The sequence below is a fragment of the Ostrea edulis genome, chromosome 4 (genome assembly GCF_947568905.1).
Source record: "Ostrea edulis chromosome 4, xbOstEdul1.1, whole genome shotgun sequence".
NCBI classification, from domain to species: Eukaryota; Metazoa; Mollusca; class Bivalvia; order Ostreida; family Ostreidae; genus Ostrea; species Ostrea edulis.
Window position 1 is genome coordinate 27,291,373 of NC_079167.1, and position 14,085 is coordinate 27,305,457.

At 35.5% G+C, this 14,085-nt stretch overlaps 2 protein-coding genes across 2 annotated transcripts in view; one reads left to right on the top strand and one right to left on the bottom strand.

The window, feature by feature from the left end:
* The window catches only part of LOC125671682 (cell division cycle protein 20 homolog), an 18,614-nt gene extending 15,125 nt beyond the window's left edge, over window positions 1-3,489 (bottom strand). The window contains exon 1 of the mRNA XM_048907532.2: window positions 3,340-3,489. The gene's annotated coding sequence lies outside the window, so the exon portion shown is untranslated. The remainder of the gene's footprint in view (window positions 1-3,339) is intronic.
* Window positions 3,490-7,296: 3,807 nt separating this feature from the next.
* Window positions 7,297-9,724, top strand: LOC125671685 (uncharacterized). Its single transcript, XM_056162128.1, has 3 exons — window positions 7,297-8,610; window positions 9,230-9,394; window positions 9,641-9,724. The coding sequence occupies exon 1, from the start codon at window positions 7,494-7,496 to the stop codon at window positions 8,406-8,408; it is 915 nt and encodes a 304-aa protein (XP_056018103.1). The 5' UTR covers window positions 7,297-7,493; the 3' UTR covers window positions 8,409-8,610; window positions 9,230-9,394; window positions 9,641-9,724.
* The last annotated feature ends 4,361 nt before the right edge of the window (window positions 9,725-14,085 follow it).

Here is a 14,085-nt window from a genome sequence, read left to right on the forward strand (position 1 = left end):
GCAGTGATTGGGAAGGCCATGCGCCCTGCGACATAGTCACATTCAGGTGAAAATTGGTGCATTAACTTATCTAATCCATGCGCCAAAGTCAGGCTTTCAAGTGACATTTTGCAAAACATAAGGGCCATTTTTAGGGCAAAATTATCCAAAAATAAGGGTTAAATTTACAAATCAATAGGAAAGAAAAAATGTTTTACTCACCATTTGCAAAAGCAATAATACAAAAACTAATTACCCACTCAGAAGATCATACCAGTGGTCATCAACAGCCATATTCGGCATTCAGCACAAACCATGTTATAATTCAGGTAGACTCCCATGGCTCACAATCAATGCCGAATATAGGTGATAACCATCAAGATGTCTTCTGAGATGTACATTTAATCAACATATTCATTTTCTAAAAGTATACTAAGACTAAATTTAATAAATTCCAACACTTACTTTATGTCAAATTTATTTGAACTTTCAAAATTTGAAAATGTAGGAATTTTAACAAAAAATTAGGGCTTTTTTAGGATTCTAAAGCTCAAATAAGGAAAATAAGGGCTGTTGTAGAAAAATAAGGGCCCGCTTGAAAGCCTGCAAAGTGTGCATTCATTATCGATTGTAATTTACGTTGTTTTTCTTCTTCTCTAGAATGAATTGAGTACGACTTATTTATTTTTTGTACTTTCATTTTTAATTCCTATGTATTCTGATACACCGAATCTCATTGGTTGAAGCAATACAAATCAAAATAGATAACCAATAAACTATTTCCTCTTACATCACATCTTATCACGTCTTCTCATGCTTATACTTTAGCATTTAAGCTTCGGAAGTCCAAGGACAGATATAGAATCGACAGAGAGTGAAGAAAAAAAAAAAATAATGAAAAAAACCCAACGAGAGACCATCTTCAAATACCAATGCCGAGAAAAGCAATGATACCGTTGAGAAGGGGACATTGAAACAAAGTAGAAACATTTTCAAGAGCGGTGTAAAAGATTGTGGTCATGGTTCAGAGTTCCAATTAAAACAATAATGTTCCACTGTACATTTGCTATTTATTGAAAATGGTCATTCAAAATATGTTGATGGCCCACTAAATCTGAAAATGGCCCATTGAAAACATGAACCGTGGGGCCATAGTCCCATAGGCCATTTTGGCCTTCCCAGTCACTGAACGCATCACATTTTTGTCATTTAAATTTCTTCTGAGGGTGAGAGGAAAAATTTAGAAGGCAACATGGTGCCCAGAACATCTATAAAATCTAAAAGTTGAATTGATTGTATTTCTTTATATATGTTTATGTACTATAGGTATGGTCCTTGACAAAACAAACATTTATTAGTAGCCTTGTTACTGACTGGTCTAAGGATATATATCTGATTGCCCAAGTCCATAGAAAGCTTGACTTCACCTCACCTGACATATGCCCTTCGATCTACTATAAACACAGGGGTATGTGTAGAAAAATTAAAGCACTCACTATAAAAAATATTTTCCTAAGGGGATGCCTTGATTTTTCTACACAAGCCCCCGTGTTATAATGAGAAGGTGATTAGGTCCATAGATTCTGGCTAAAGGTCTCTGAAATATCACCTGTACAATCAGAAATATCTCTATACAAATACATGTACATAGGTATACATTTATATCCTCAACCAGCTAGAGGAGTTCGAAATTTTATTCACAGGGTTTTGACACAATCTGAGCAAAATGGTATATACTATATTCACTAGTTTGCTCAGATTGTGTTAAAACCCTGTGATTTTATCAATAAAATTTACTGGTAGCAGGTCGTTCCGTCCCATTTTGCTTATTCGATCCGGCCCCTCCATTTTTTTTAAATCAAAGATATAATAAATGATTATTACTTAACAAAAAGGGAAATTTTTGCATATATATGGTAGTTATAGTTATCAAAATTAGATAACTGCTGAAGTTAGATGTGTAAATAAAATTGTTTATACAACCCTTAACTAGGATTTATAATTTTTGTTTGAAGTGTGATGGTTATGGAAATGTGTGCTCATTAATTATTGTAAAAACATTGTTATTCACCTATGTATAGCAATCAATGTAAATGTGTGTCCCATGTCCACTGATCATTGTGAAAACACCTTAGTGAAAACAGTTTTTATAACTGCATTGTTGTGCAACCTTTGATCATTAATTACGAGCTTACAGTAACCTAACTATTAGAAGGTTTTTTTTTGGGGGGGGGGGGTTTAACTCCAAAAGTTCAAAGAATTGCTCATGATTTGGAAATAGAATGTGGCAGGTATAGAAATATTCCAAGAAATGACAGAGTATGTAAATTTTGTTTAAAAACAAAAGGTATTCTTTGTATTGAAAATGAAGCCCACTTTATCGAATATTGTGATATGTATAATGATCTTAGAAAAAGCTGTCAAATATCAAAACATCTCTTCTTTTTTGGGAAATACTGAAAGCTTATTTCAATAAGGAGGAACAAATACCTTAAATGCTTTGGCAAAGATGTTTTTCTTGCTTTTAAAAGAAGAGACATTTGTTATGATAAACAGTCTCAAGAAGATTAATATACATTGCATGTGATCAAGGTTAATCAGTTTGCAATCAAGCCATAAATACCATAGAGCATATTAAAGGATGACTACCTGATGACAGAAGATATCAGCGGTACACACACCATGAAGATGAAATACGCAGATGAATTAAATCAATTCAGTACCGTAAATAGCACTTGAAAAAATATTATTTTTTCTGGGCCAGGGGACGTATTAACTAGGGACGGATTGGTAATGGGACGAATCGACTAAGGAGCGGATTGATTATGGGACGGAACGTCTAGAAAGCAAATTTACTATGCATAGCTTATGGCTTGGTCAATCAAGTAAATTTTTTAACTTTATATATTGATAAAATTTCGAACTCCTGTGATTCAACACACAGGGCTTTGACATAATCGGAGAAAACTGGTGTATATATATAAAATATAGTGCACACTAAATATTATATATAGCAGTTTGTTCAGATTGTATCGAAACCCTGTGATTCAACACATGCTAAATTGTTCCACTTCCAAGGGCACAATTAACCAATTCGCTTTCCATCACAACACTGCACTGCAACTCAAATTTAGAATATCATTCTATCATGTGTTTAACGCATAGCCCATGGCTTGGTCAATCAAGTGAATTTCATTGACTTTATTGATAAAAATTTCAAACTCCTGTGGCCTAGTAGGATACAAGAGCATAAAAATCACAAGGTATCGATAATATATCATGAGAAAGTAACTTGAAAATATGTGTAATCTGGCCCATATGGTTACAAAGCATCGCATAAACACGACAGATTTTACTTACACTGTTATTCTTCTAAAATACGTCTTTTTTATCGAAACAAATACACAATACTATCAACATACACTAGTCCAACAAGTCCAGACAAGATTTTGATTGTTTGACAATCAAGTTTGCCGCTGGATGATTGGCTAATCTTCAGCACTTGAAAACATTTGATTGGTTCATTGTTCCCATAACAAACATTTCGTGTCATGTTCATTTTGATTGGCCATTAAAAATCACCGGAAGTGCTTAGCTATATCGAACCTAAAATATTCATGCATTCAACCTATATTCAACAAAAGGCACTAAATTAGCTCTTGAGCACATCTTGACCTAATATTTTAATAGGAGGAATAGAATATAAATCATTAAACAAATTAAAATAAAACATGTTTTATATCGGAACATATATCGCAAATAATAATATAATAATAATATAGATAAAATTAGCCGAATTCTTGATCATCTTATATTTTTTGTTGTTGAAATGAAGTTGATAATTCCATTAGATTTACGTATGTGTTGGAGGACATTTTCAACCACGTCAAAATGATACACAAGTAAATTGAATTAATTCCAAGTACACGATATATCTTAATTTATAACTGTTTTGGAAGGATAAAATTTACGTACTAAAGTGTGTTCATGCTCAAAATATCTCAAATTGAATAGAAATTGATGTTTATTTCTCCTCATGTTTTGAACGTAACGTCTGTCAGCCACAACACATCGGAGACATTGTTATAAAAAGAGGTACTCTTTACGAAACTGAAGCCTAAAGAGGTTAAAACCCAAAAGTACAGGAAATTTTTACAATGTGAATACTGTGAGAATGCCAATTTGAAGCTTCAAGAAATTAACAAAATTGCAGACAAAATCAAGAAAGTAGATCTGAAAATGAAAAACATTTTTCATGTATTGGACTTTACGCTGTGTACAAAAACAGGAAAGTTCCACAACTTAGAATGTATTGACAGAGCATGTGCCAAATGTGGTACTGAGAAGCTGATGGATAAACTGAAAACTGAGTTTTCAGAAATGGAAGTGGAGTGGAAAAAATGGGCAATGCAAATAACAAGAAACAAAAAGACAGGAAAAGAAATAAAAAAGAAGCAACTAACTACTTTAAAGGGAAATACAACTGACTTTTTTCAGGAGTTCTCTGGCGAAATAGATTTTTTATCCAAGCATTTGTTTGAGGCCAATTGGCAGGTTGTCCAGTTTGCAGAGTTAAGAAAGCATCTTCCTCCAGGCACGGTAGCAGTAACAATTGATTTCGCAGAGAACTACACTTGCACTAGTCAAAATGAAGTTCAGTCTGCACATTGGGCAAAAGAGTGTGTTACTATTCACCCAGCAATTGTATATTATAAATGCCCGCAATGTCAAGATGAGGTAGTTGAAGAGGCGTGTGATATCATTAGTGATGATCTCACCCACGACTCTCGTGCAGTTCATACATTCCTTGGGAAAATCTTTTCTTACTTAAAAGAAAGCAGAGGACTTAGGATTAGTAAAGCAATTATCATGAGCGATGGATGCGCATCTCAGTACCAGTCCAAAATTCCATTCGCAGATACTGCAAATGCCATTACAGACTATGGTTTTACGATCCAAAGAGATTATTATGGGTCTAGACACGGGAAAAGCAGGTGTGATGGAGAGGGAGGGGTCCTTAAATCCAGAGTCACAAGAGCTGTGAAAAATAATGAAGCAGTTGTGGAAAATGCATTGACTTTCTTCAAATTCTGCAAAGAAAACCTGGAAAAGGAGACAGAGATAGGGGGAAGTGTCTTCACAAAGGACGACACATGTTCTTTGTTCATTCAGAAGACCGCGACCAGAGAGAAACGTTAAGACTGTTTCAGGAACTCAAAAGATGCATTCAGTCATGGCATACTGAAAACAAGGCGTCTCTCCTGTTTCTGTCAAGAATGTCTTAACGGGGACCCAGACAAATGTCAACAGACGTTGTATGTAGACGGATGGAAAACAATTCAATATTTAAAGGAAAAAAATAGAACATGCATGTGAAATTATATAAATTTATCAAATAAAAAATATACATCAGGAAAGAAAATGAGATTAAATTCAAATTTAGTATATAGATTGTAATAATTTATTTTTAGTACGAATTCATTCTTAACACTAACAAAGATATTCAGCCTCCAGTTGTGCGAGAGCATTCAAGTGATGATCTAGACATCTGTTCTGGTTTTGGTAGGTCAATTTTTATACATATTTTAAGAGGAGTTCTATTTATGACATGCTGAAATATATATCTTCGAATATTTGACCAGGGGTCCGTGTTTGCCCAACTATCTATTTTGTATTGCTTGTAGGGGTTATGAGATTGATCACTGTTCGTTATCTTCACCTTTCATTATAATATACATTATCATGAAACACTAAATAGAACTTGTGGAAATTTACTACCATTTTAGATGACCATCGTCTAGTGGATCAAGGAATAGAACAAGTATACCAGTCATGTGATGATATTGACCAGCGCTCTTGTCAGAGTAACAGAACACTGTCTGGGGAAAGAAAAGAGAATGAGGTACGATTTGGCAAAGAGAGAAGGAAAGGAGACACTTTAGATCAAATAGATGCAAAATATCGGAATCACGAGGGACAAAATATGAGTAAGACTGTGGAAAGTAACCAGAATATTCGCAAGAAGTATTTCAGTGATCTGATTGATTCCTTGCAGGGCTGCAAATCCTTTGAAGAACTCCGAACAATAAGCAAAGCAGATGTCACAGTCATAGATGAGAAGTTTCCACTATGTATTCAGCTTGAAAAATGCACAATATTAGCAATAAAAAAAGGAAGTAGACCAGATGGCTTTGGACCTAATGCCTGCAGATATAGATTGTGACGTTACCATTTTCCCAGTAAAAGTTTATGGCGATGGAAATTGCCTAGCAAGGACAGGGAGTTTATTTGCTTTTGGCTGTGAAGAGAATCACGAAGAAATAAGAGCTAGAATTGTTGTTGAATCTGTCAATAATTGTGAAAGCTATTTGAACAGCAAGATATTATCGTCTGGCAGCAACATGACAGAGACGCAACACTTAGCCAAAGTGTATGCCCAATATTCTGATTACTACATTGCAGGGGTTGATTTAACAGAGCATGCCATCAGAACTGTGTTCGAGAATGAAATATTATCCATCTGCCAAAGGGGCAGTTATATAGGCATATGGCAAATACATGCTTTAGCAACAGTATTGAAGTCCTGTATTTTTTCCGTACACCCAGTTTATGGCAGTTTTAACACCAGAAAACACCTCCATAGAAAGATAATTCCTATAAATGGTTCATTAAAGGAGCATAACAGAATGCTTCAAATCATGTGGTCCAATGTAAACGGAAAAGGAGTGCAGGAGGCTCTTTGGGCACCAAATCATTTTGTTCCATTACTTCCAGTGGACAAAGTTTCTGAGACTGTGGAGGTATTTCCCCTATTTTTAAATCTCTTATTACTGATATTTTTAATGAAAGAACTATAGTATATTTTCTACATAAAAATGATCAATGAGTCTGAATGAGGTTTACAACTTTATTGATATCCAGATTTCCAAGAAAGCTGCTGTAATGCTTGTAACTCTAGTAGTGTTTCTCTAATTATATGTATACAGTCACATTGTATAATTGCTACATTAAAACCAGTACTCTTTATTTTAACACAGATAGTGAATACAGAAGAAAAAGAAGACATACCATTTAACTCCCTAAGCTTCAGTTCCCTTCAATCAAATTTTTCATTTGACTCTGTGAGTAACGATAATTGAAAGCATTGTTTAAAAACTGGAGATAAATTACTCAGATGTGAAATAGAACATCGCTCTGATGTTTCTTTTTTGAATTTCAGGACATCTTTAATGTGAGTGAATTGGATGAAAACGGTGTAACAGAAAGTCTATCTGGTATCCTGTCTGATGAGAACGGAAGTGTCATGTCTAACAAAAACCAAGGTAGCATGCATGATGGAAACCAAGGCCCCATACCTTGTGAAAGCCTGGGTACCATGTCTGAAAAGAACTCAGCTACTGTATCTGACAGGACCCCAGCAACAACATTTAACCAAACTGTATTTGAGAAGCTCTTTAATGTGAGTGAGCTGGATGAAACTATTTTAACAGAAAGTTTATCTGGTATCCTGTCTGATGAGAACCCAAATGCCATGTCTGACAAAATCCAAGGTACTTTGCATGATAAAAACCCAGGTCCCACACCATATGAAGGAAGCGGTACTACGACTGACAATAAACCAGATATCATATCTGACCAAACTCTACCTGAGGCTTTTGACGGAAACCAAACTTCCACATTTGATCAGAACCAATCTGTTTTGTATGACCAAAACCCAGGTACGAAGTCTGATAGCAACTTACCTACCACATTTGAAAAAAAAACTAGATACCATGTCTGACCAGGACACACTTACCTTTCTTGGCCAAAATCCAGCAACTTCATGTGAGAAAGACACAGCCTCCACATCTGACCGACACTATGCCACTATGTCTGAACAGCAGACACCTTCTAGATCTGACAAGAATCCCGCTGCATTATCTGACCAGGTCATAGGCAACATATCGGAACAGAATGCAGTTAACTTCTCTGACCAAAACGCAGTTATCTTTTCTGACCAGAACTTAGATACTATGTCTGACCAGAACCTAGCTACCGTGTCTCACCATACCACAACAACCACATTTGTACAGTACCAAGATTCCATGTTTTACCAAAACACGGATTCCACGTTTGTTAAACACAAAGCTACCACGTCTGACCAAAATGTAGCTATCATGTCTGACCAAGCCCAAACCTTCAGTTTTGAACAAACTGCAGTTACTACATCAGTGCAAACCACAGTATCAAACTCTGCTCATAATGCAGCTGTCATGCCTGACCAAAGCATTCTTACCATGTCTGATTGGAACCCAGTTACCATGTCTGATGTACAAAACCAAGCTTCCATGTTTGACCAACGCAGGGCTTCAACGTCTGGACAAAACCAGCTATCATGCCTGACCAAACCACAACATCTGCACAAAATGCAGCTATCATGTCTTACCTAACCAGTGTTACCACATCTGAGCAGATCCCAGGTAGCATGCCTGATCTAACCACAACAGCCACATGTTTACAGAACTCAACCTTGTCTGACCAACCATCAGCTTCCATTTCTGCACAAAGTGCGGCTACCTTGAATGTACAAAACAAACGTTCCACGTCTGATCAAAGCTCAGCTATAAAATCTCACCAGGATCAAAGTAACACGTATGTATTGAATAAATATTGCTTAATGTCACCTGAAGAATGTCTCAGTCCTCATTTTTGGAACGTTTGCAACATATTTAAAATTTTGAGAAGTGTATTCATCCTTGCCTTTTTATAGCACTTTCTAGGATTTACTGTTTTACTTTGACAAGACAGATTTATTTTACTGAAAGCAATTGAATCTGATATGTATTGTAATTTGATTTCTTAAATTAGAGTTTTTGAGCGTGGACAATTCATTAAAGTCATTTATGGGTCTGGATATCTGCCAGCTGTTGTAAGGATTCTTGTTTTCTTTTATGTTAAACATTAGAATTCATTTGTTTGTTTACTAGAATTTATTTATTATTTATTTTATTTTTAACTAATCACATTATTCTTTGAAACCATGCAGTTATTGTCTGTTGTTCTGATGTTCTGCATCTAACCTTCCGTTATTATATCTTTCAATGTACCACTATGTAGGAAGAGTAGTCATTTTGATCCAAAATTTTATTTCTGGCAAAATCATACGAAGATCCATGTCATTTTCTCTATCTGAATGTAGCAGATCTCTATATTGACAGTTTTCGGTCTGGTTTTGTAAGTAATACTAAAGCAAATATTTTTTTGTTTTCAGGTGGTTGAGTGGCCTCATGTACAATTTTATAAAAAAAAGAAAAGAAAGATTTTTATTGGATAAAACTTGAAGTCTCACATGTAAAAGATAAGAGTGATGTCAGAGGACCGATGAGTGCTCCTGTTGTCCAAAAGAAAGGCAGAAGAACATTTTATGAATTTTATGGTAATTAATGTTGATATTTATAATATGAAATTTATTTCATTGAATCATTTGTAGAAAATTAGTTTTTCAGTTTCAAATATGGCTGAAATACTGCTGCCGCAGCGTAAAACAATTATTAATTAATTAACCAATTAAATTGCTAATAATAATATGACATAAATTGTACACAGAATAAACTGATCTGTCAAATCTCACAAAATAAGGAAAATTTACAAGTCATATTTATATATTTTTTTTATTTTACAGACATGGATCTCTGACAAACAGACACCGATCTCTGACAATGGAAATATATGTATTATTTTGACAATTTAATAAAATACATATCAGATCATTCTTCTTTGTTTTTATTTGCAGAATAATTAAGTAAAAAATCATAAGGGTATTATAGATCTTGCATGGCAAAAATCATACATCCGAGAGAAATGTAGCGCAGCGTAATACGCCCTCTGGTGAGAGATTGACAAAAACCCTCAGCTGTTGGACCGGATTGGGGGGAGGGGGGGGGGGGTATGACATACTATTCTCGACTGAGATTCGGCTCGGCTGGATATTTAGACTGACGCCTTCACATCTGAGCAGTCCTTCATAATTCATGTCAATCTCTACCCAGATTTATCGTTCCTTTCACTCACTTACAAGTAGCAAAAATAGAGGCTGGGTAGTACACTTACTGGATCCAGCAATGTATCTTTGTAAGGGTTTTTATGAAGTTTAGGAATCAAGTATATGTATGGTAACTCATATTCATCCGACCCATTGAATGGGATATCAAATGTGTCTAAAACTGTTCAAAGCATGGGTTTGAAGGATTTCATCTTTTGAAAGGAGAGTTGGAGTACATGTGTAAGTGCGATTACCAAAAGTGGAACTAATGCCAAGTTCGTTTAAAATACAGTTGTAACTAGTTCTAATTGTAACAGGGACCGTTCAGACCGTTACACATGTTCCCCAAACCTCCCTCAATTAAAAAGTGATGTCATTGTAAACCTGTAGCAAAAAATAATTTCATTTTAGCCTTTAATATGTAATGCGTTTAATATTGTCATTTCAGTACCAAGAAATGAAAGAAAGCAATGCACGTGCATACAGGCGCACACGAGTATGATTCCACACTTTTGTTGATATTGTTCAACAGGCATTTGTATCATATACCCACAGTATGAATTTCATAACGTTTCTATCAAATATAAGGAAGTTATAGTAATTTTAAAATCGTCCAATCAGAATTCAGCACACGTGCATGCACGTGCTGAGCAGTAATTTTAACCACAGCAATTTGTAAGGAGTACCAAGACACATCTAAAACCCCAATATCAATCGAATTTGATGAAAAACAAAAACGTTATCATCCTTTAAAAAATGAACATTTGAAAAACGGTGCACGCGCATGCGTGTGTGTCGGCATTTTATGTTACATACATTATCTACCTATACTGTAAATATCAACTCATTCGCTTCATAAATACGATAGTTACAAACGTTTAAGTGTTATCCAATCAAAAACAAGCGCACGTGCATGAACGTGTAGATTGGTAATTTTGACCATGCAAATCAGTTAAGGGTGTCAATATCTACCTATGATATGAATATCAAACCATTTCAATGAACAACAAAAAAATTAGACTGATTGCAAAGTTAGTGTACAAATTTTGTAATGCACGTGCATGCGCATGCAGACAAAATGACTATCATTTTTCATATATACAAATGATATACTATTATCCTATTCAGGTTTCATATCGATCCCTTGAATATTCTGATTTTCCATTTTTTGTACCAAAATTGCAATGCGCGTGCGTTTCGTTTTACGCGTTTCCGGATAACCGCCACCTATCGTCTGAGTACTTGTCTACCAGGCAATATTATACTGGTTCTCCCTATTCTGCAACCTCTCCGTTTGGGGACCAATAATAGAGTTTACTGATATTTATGCAAAACAAGATCATATATGGGGTTAAAAAGGATAACAGCTTCTAATTTGTAGATATGGCAAGAAATTGGTGCAGTTTCCCTGGGTGGCAATTTTGTAACCAGGTTACAATAGGGACAATATTTTTATCCAATGTAGCATATCAAACATATGTCTTATAGTGCTGAAAATCTAGTAAATATCGACCACCTTTATTTTAAGCTTGCAAGAGTTACAGACCATTGTTTCAACACCCACTTATCTTTAAATGCAAGGTTACAGGGGTTACAAGGGTTACAGACCTTTTTCTCAACACCCAATTATCATTGAATACAGGGTTACAAGGGCAGTGGCGTAGCTTCCATTGAGGCAACCGCGGCAGCTGCCTCGGTAAAAAAAACCACCTTTTACGTTGTTAAAATGTCGATAGCTTCTGGGGGGTGCAGCCCCCCAGACCCCCTGCCTCGGTAATATTCGAACCCAAGCTACGCCTATGAAGGGTTACAGACCATTGTTTCAACACCCACTTATCTTTAAATGCAGGGTTACAAGGGTTACGAGCTTTTCTCTCAACACCCAATTATCATTGAATACAGGGTTACAGATCATTGTTTCAACACCCACTTATCTTTAAATGCAGGGTTACAAGAGTTACAGACCATTGTTTCAATATGAGAGAAAGGTCTGTAACTCTCGTAACCCCTGTAACCCTGCATTTAACCTTGTAACCCTGTTTTCTAGTGTAACCTGGTTACAAAATTGCTACCCAGGGAAACTGCTCCAATTTCTTGCCATATATGCTAATTTGTGATATCGGAGTCATGACACAATAATACCCCTGCGTAAGAACAAACAGTTTTAATTCGCGCCAAAAGATTTGACGAAAGAGAAGATAAAAGTCTGAACAAGTATACTTGTAAACAAGAGGGCGGTAATCTACATTTTGTAGGTAAATTGATTTCATGGTTGAATAAATAAATAAGCTTTATATTGCATGTGTGTGAACAATAGAACGGGAAAATGACAAGAGAAGGCGATTAATTTCTCTGCATACCCTTCATTCCACGGGCACTGGAAGTTGATGTAAATATATAGTATGTGCATGTATACATTTTTACTTGTACAAGCTATATTCTTGTTTGGTGTGATTGAAATCATCACATGAGAAAAGATTACAGCTTTGTATGCGAGAGATTGTGATACACACATGTTGATGAATACAATGTATTTAATTGTTTTTAAAATCTACATAATTATCATAAAGAATCATTACAGTGCATGGTAGTAAGTCCATGTACATATATGTTACTCTCTTATCATGTCAGTTTTGAAGTTATATATGTATTATCATTCATGCTTTTATGAAACTCGCAGAGGATTGAAGATGTATGTAAATGATAGTTGTGTTTTTGTGTGCCATATGGACTTAAATACCGATACTTTTTTGTTGAATTTTACAGTACATGTATATGCTTTAGGATGCAGTTGGTGTACATGAACTGTACAACTTTCATGTTAACAAATGAGTTCTGTTCACTCTTGTTGATAAGCAGCATCCACATGTATAGAACATCGTATTTATAAAAAAAATAAATTCCTGAATTTTGCTTTCAATTGTACATGTATTTCTCTTGCTTGTTTGGATTCACATTCTTTCCAACCTGATTTTGAATTGAAATCAACCTAATAATTACAAAATAAATTAATAACCAACTCTGCTTTCATGTTTTGGTTGCTACCGGTTATTATGCACTGAATCTGTAGTGAAAGTCATAAAGACGCATACTTATGTACATCTAAATGACCTGGAAAGTGGCGTAAAGTGTTTCATAGCACTTCATTACTATCTTGGTGTGTTTTTACATGAATATATGTGGCACTTACTACTTGGTATATGTAATTGATATGTGTAGTTTTTTTTTGTTCATTTGTCTGTTCTTTTCTTTTTTGCTTAACACATGTATCAAACTTTAGATTACTTTCATTTTAGTTGTATTCTAAAAATGTTTCATGCACTATTAAATTAGATATGTAGTTGTTGTGATTGATAGACTGGGAAGTTTCCTTTCATTTCTCTTGCATTTGGTCAGCGTCCGTCTTGCGTTAGCAATTGAACACATTTGACTTCCGATATTAACTACTATCACATTTCTATTAAAATTTTAAACACTGCCAAACTTCACCAATTTTAAAGTAATCGTTTTCTCTAAAACCTCATATCTGTAAAACGAATTAATTGCATAGTCATTTAGAGCAGGGAGGCCTTTACCAAAATTGTAAATTTGTAGAAGTTCTGATTCCAAGGTGGAGTCAAACTTGGTACTATCGTTATAATAACAGCGTGCCACTTCTCGTGATCGAGCGTGCAAATTTCACTCACTGACTGGCCGTGTGGTTTTAATAAAAGCGAGTTTGTGTGACCACGCGATGCCACTCTTTCAATGTGATTGGTCACTGAGAGCAAATTAAAATCTGTTTTACTGAAGTCTATGAGAATAGATTGATTGTTTTGCTGTTTTCCGCCACACTCAACAATTTTTCAGTTATCTGGTGGCGCCCAGTTTTTATTGGTGGAAGGGACAATGTACCTGGGAAGAGACCACCGACCTTCCGATAGAAAACTTTCTCACTTACTGGCGTGAGCGGGATTCGAACCCGCGCCGACCAGAGGTGAGAGGCCGTGATTTTGAGCACGATGCTCTAACCACTTGGCTTCGGAGGCCCCCTTTTTAAATCGAAGCAGGCTACTGACAAACAAGTTGATGGTGCAGGGGTTCCA

What these genes read in the sequence shown, in the direction of transcription:
- LOC125671685 (XM_056162128.1), top strand. Translation starts at nt 7,494, where the DNA reads ATGAGAACCCAAATGCCATGTCTGACAAAATCCAAGGTACTTTGCATG.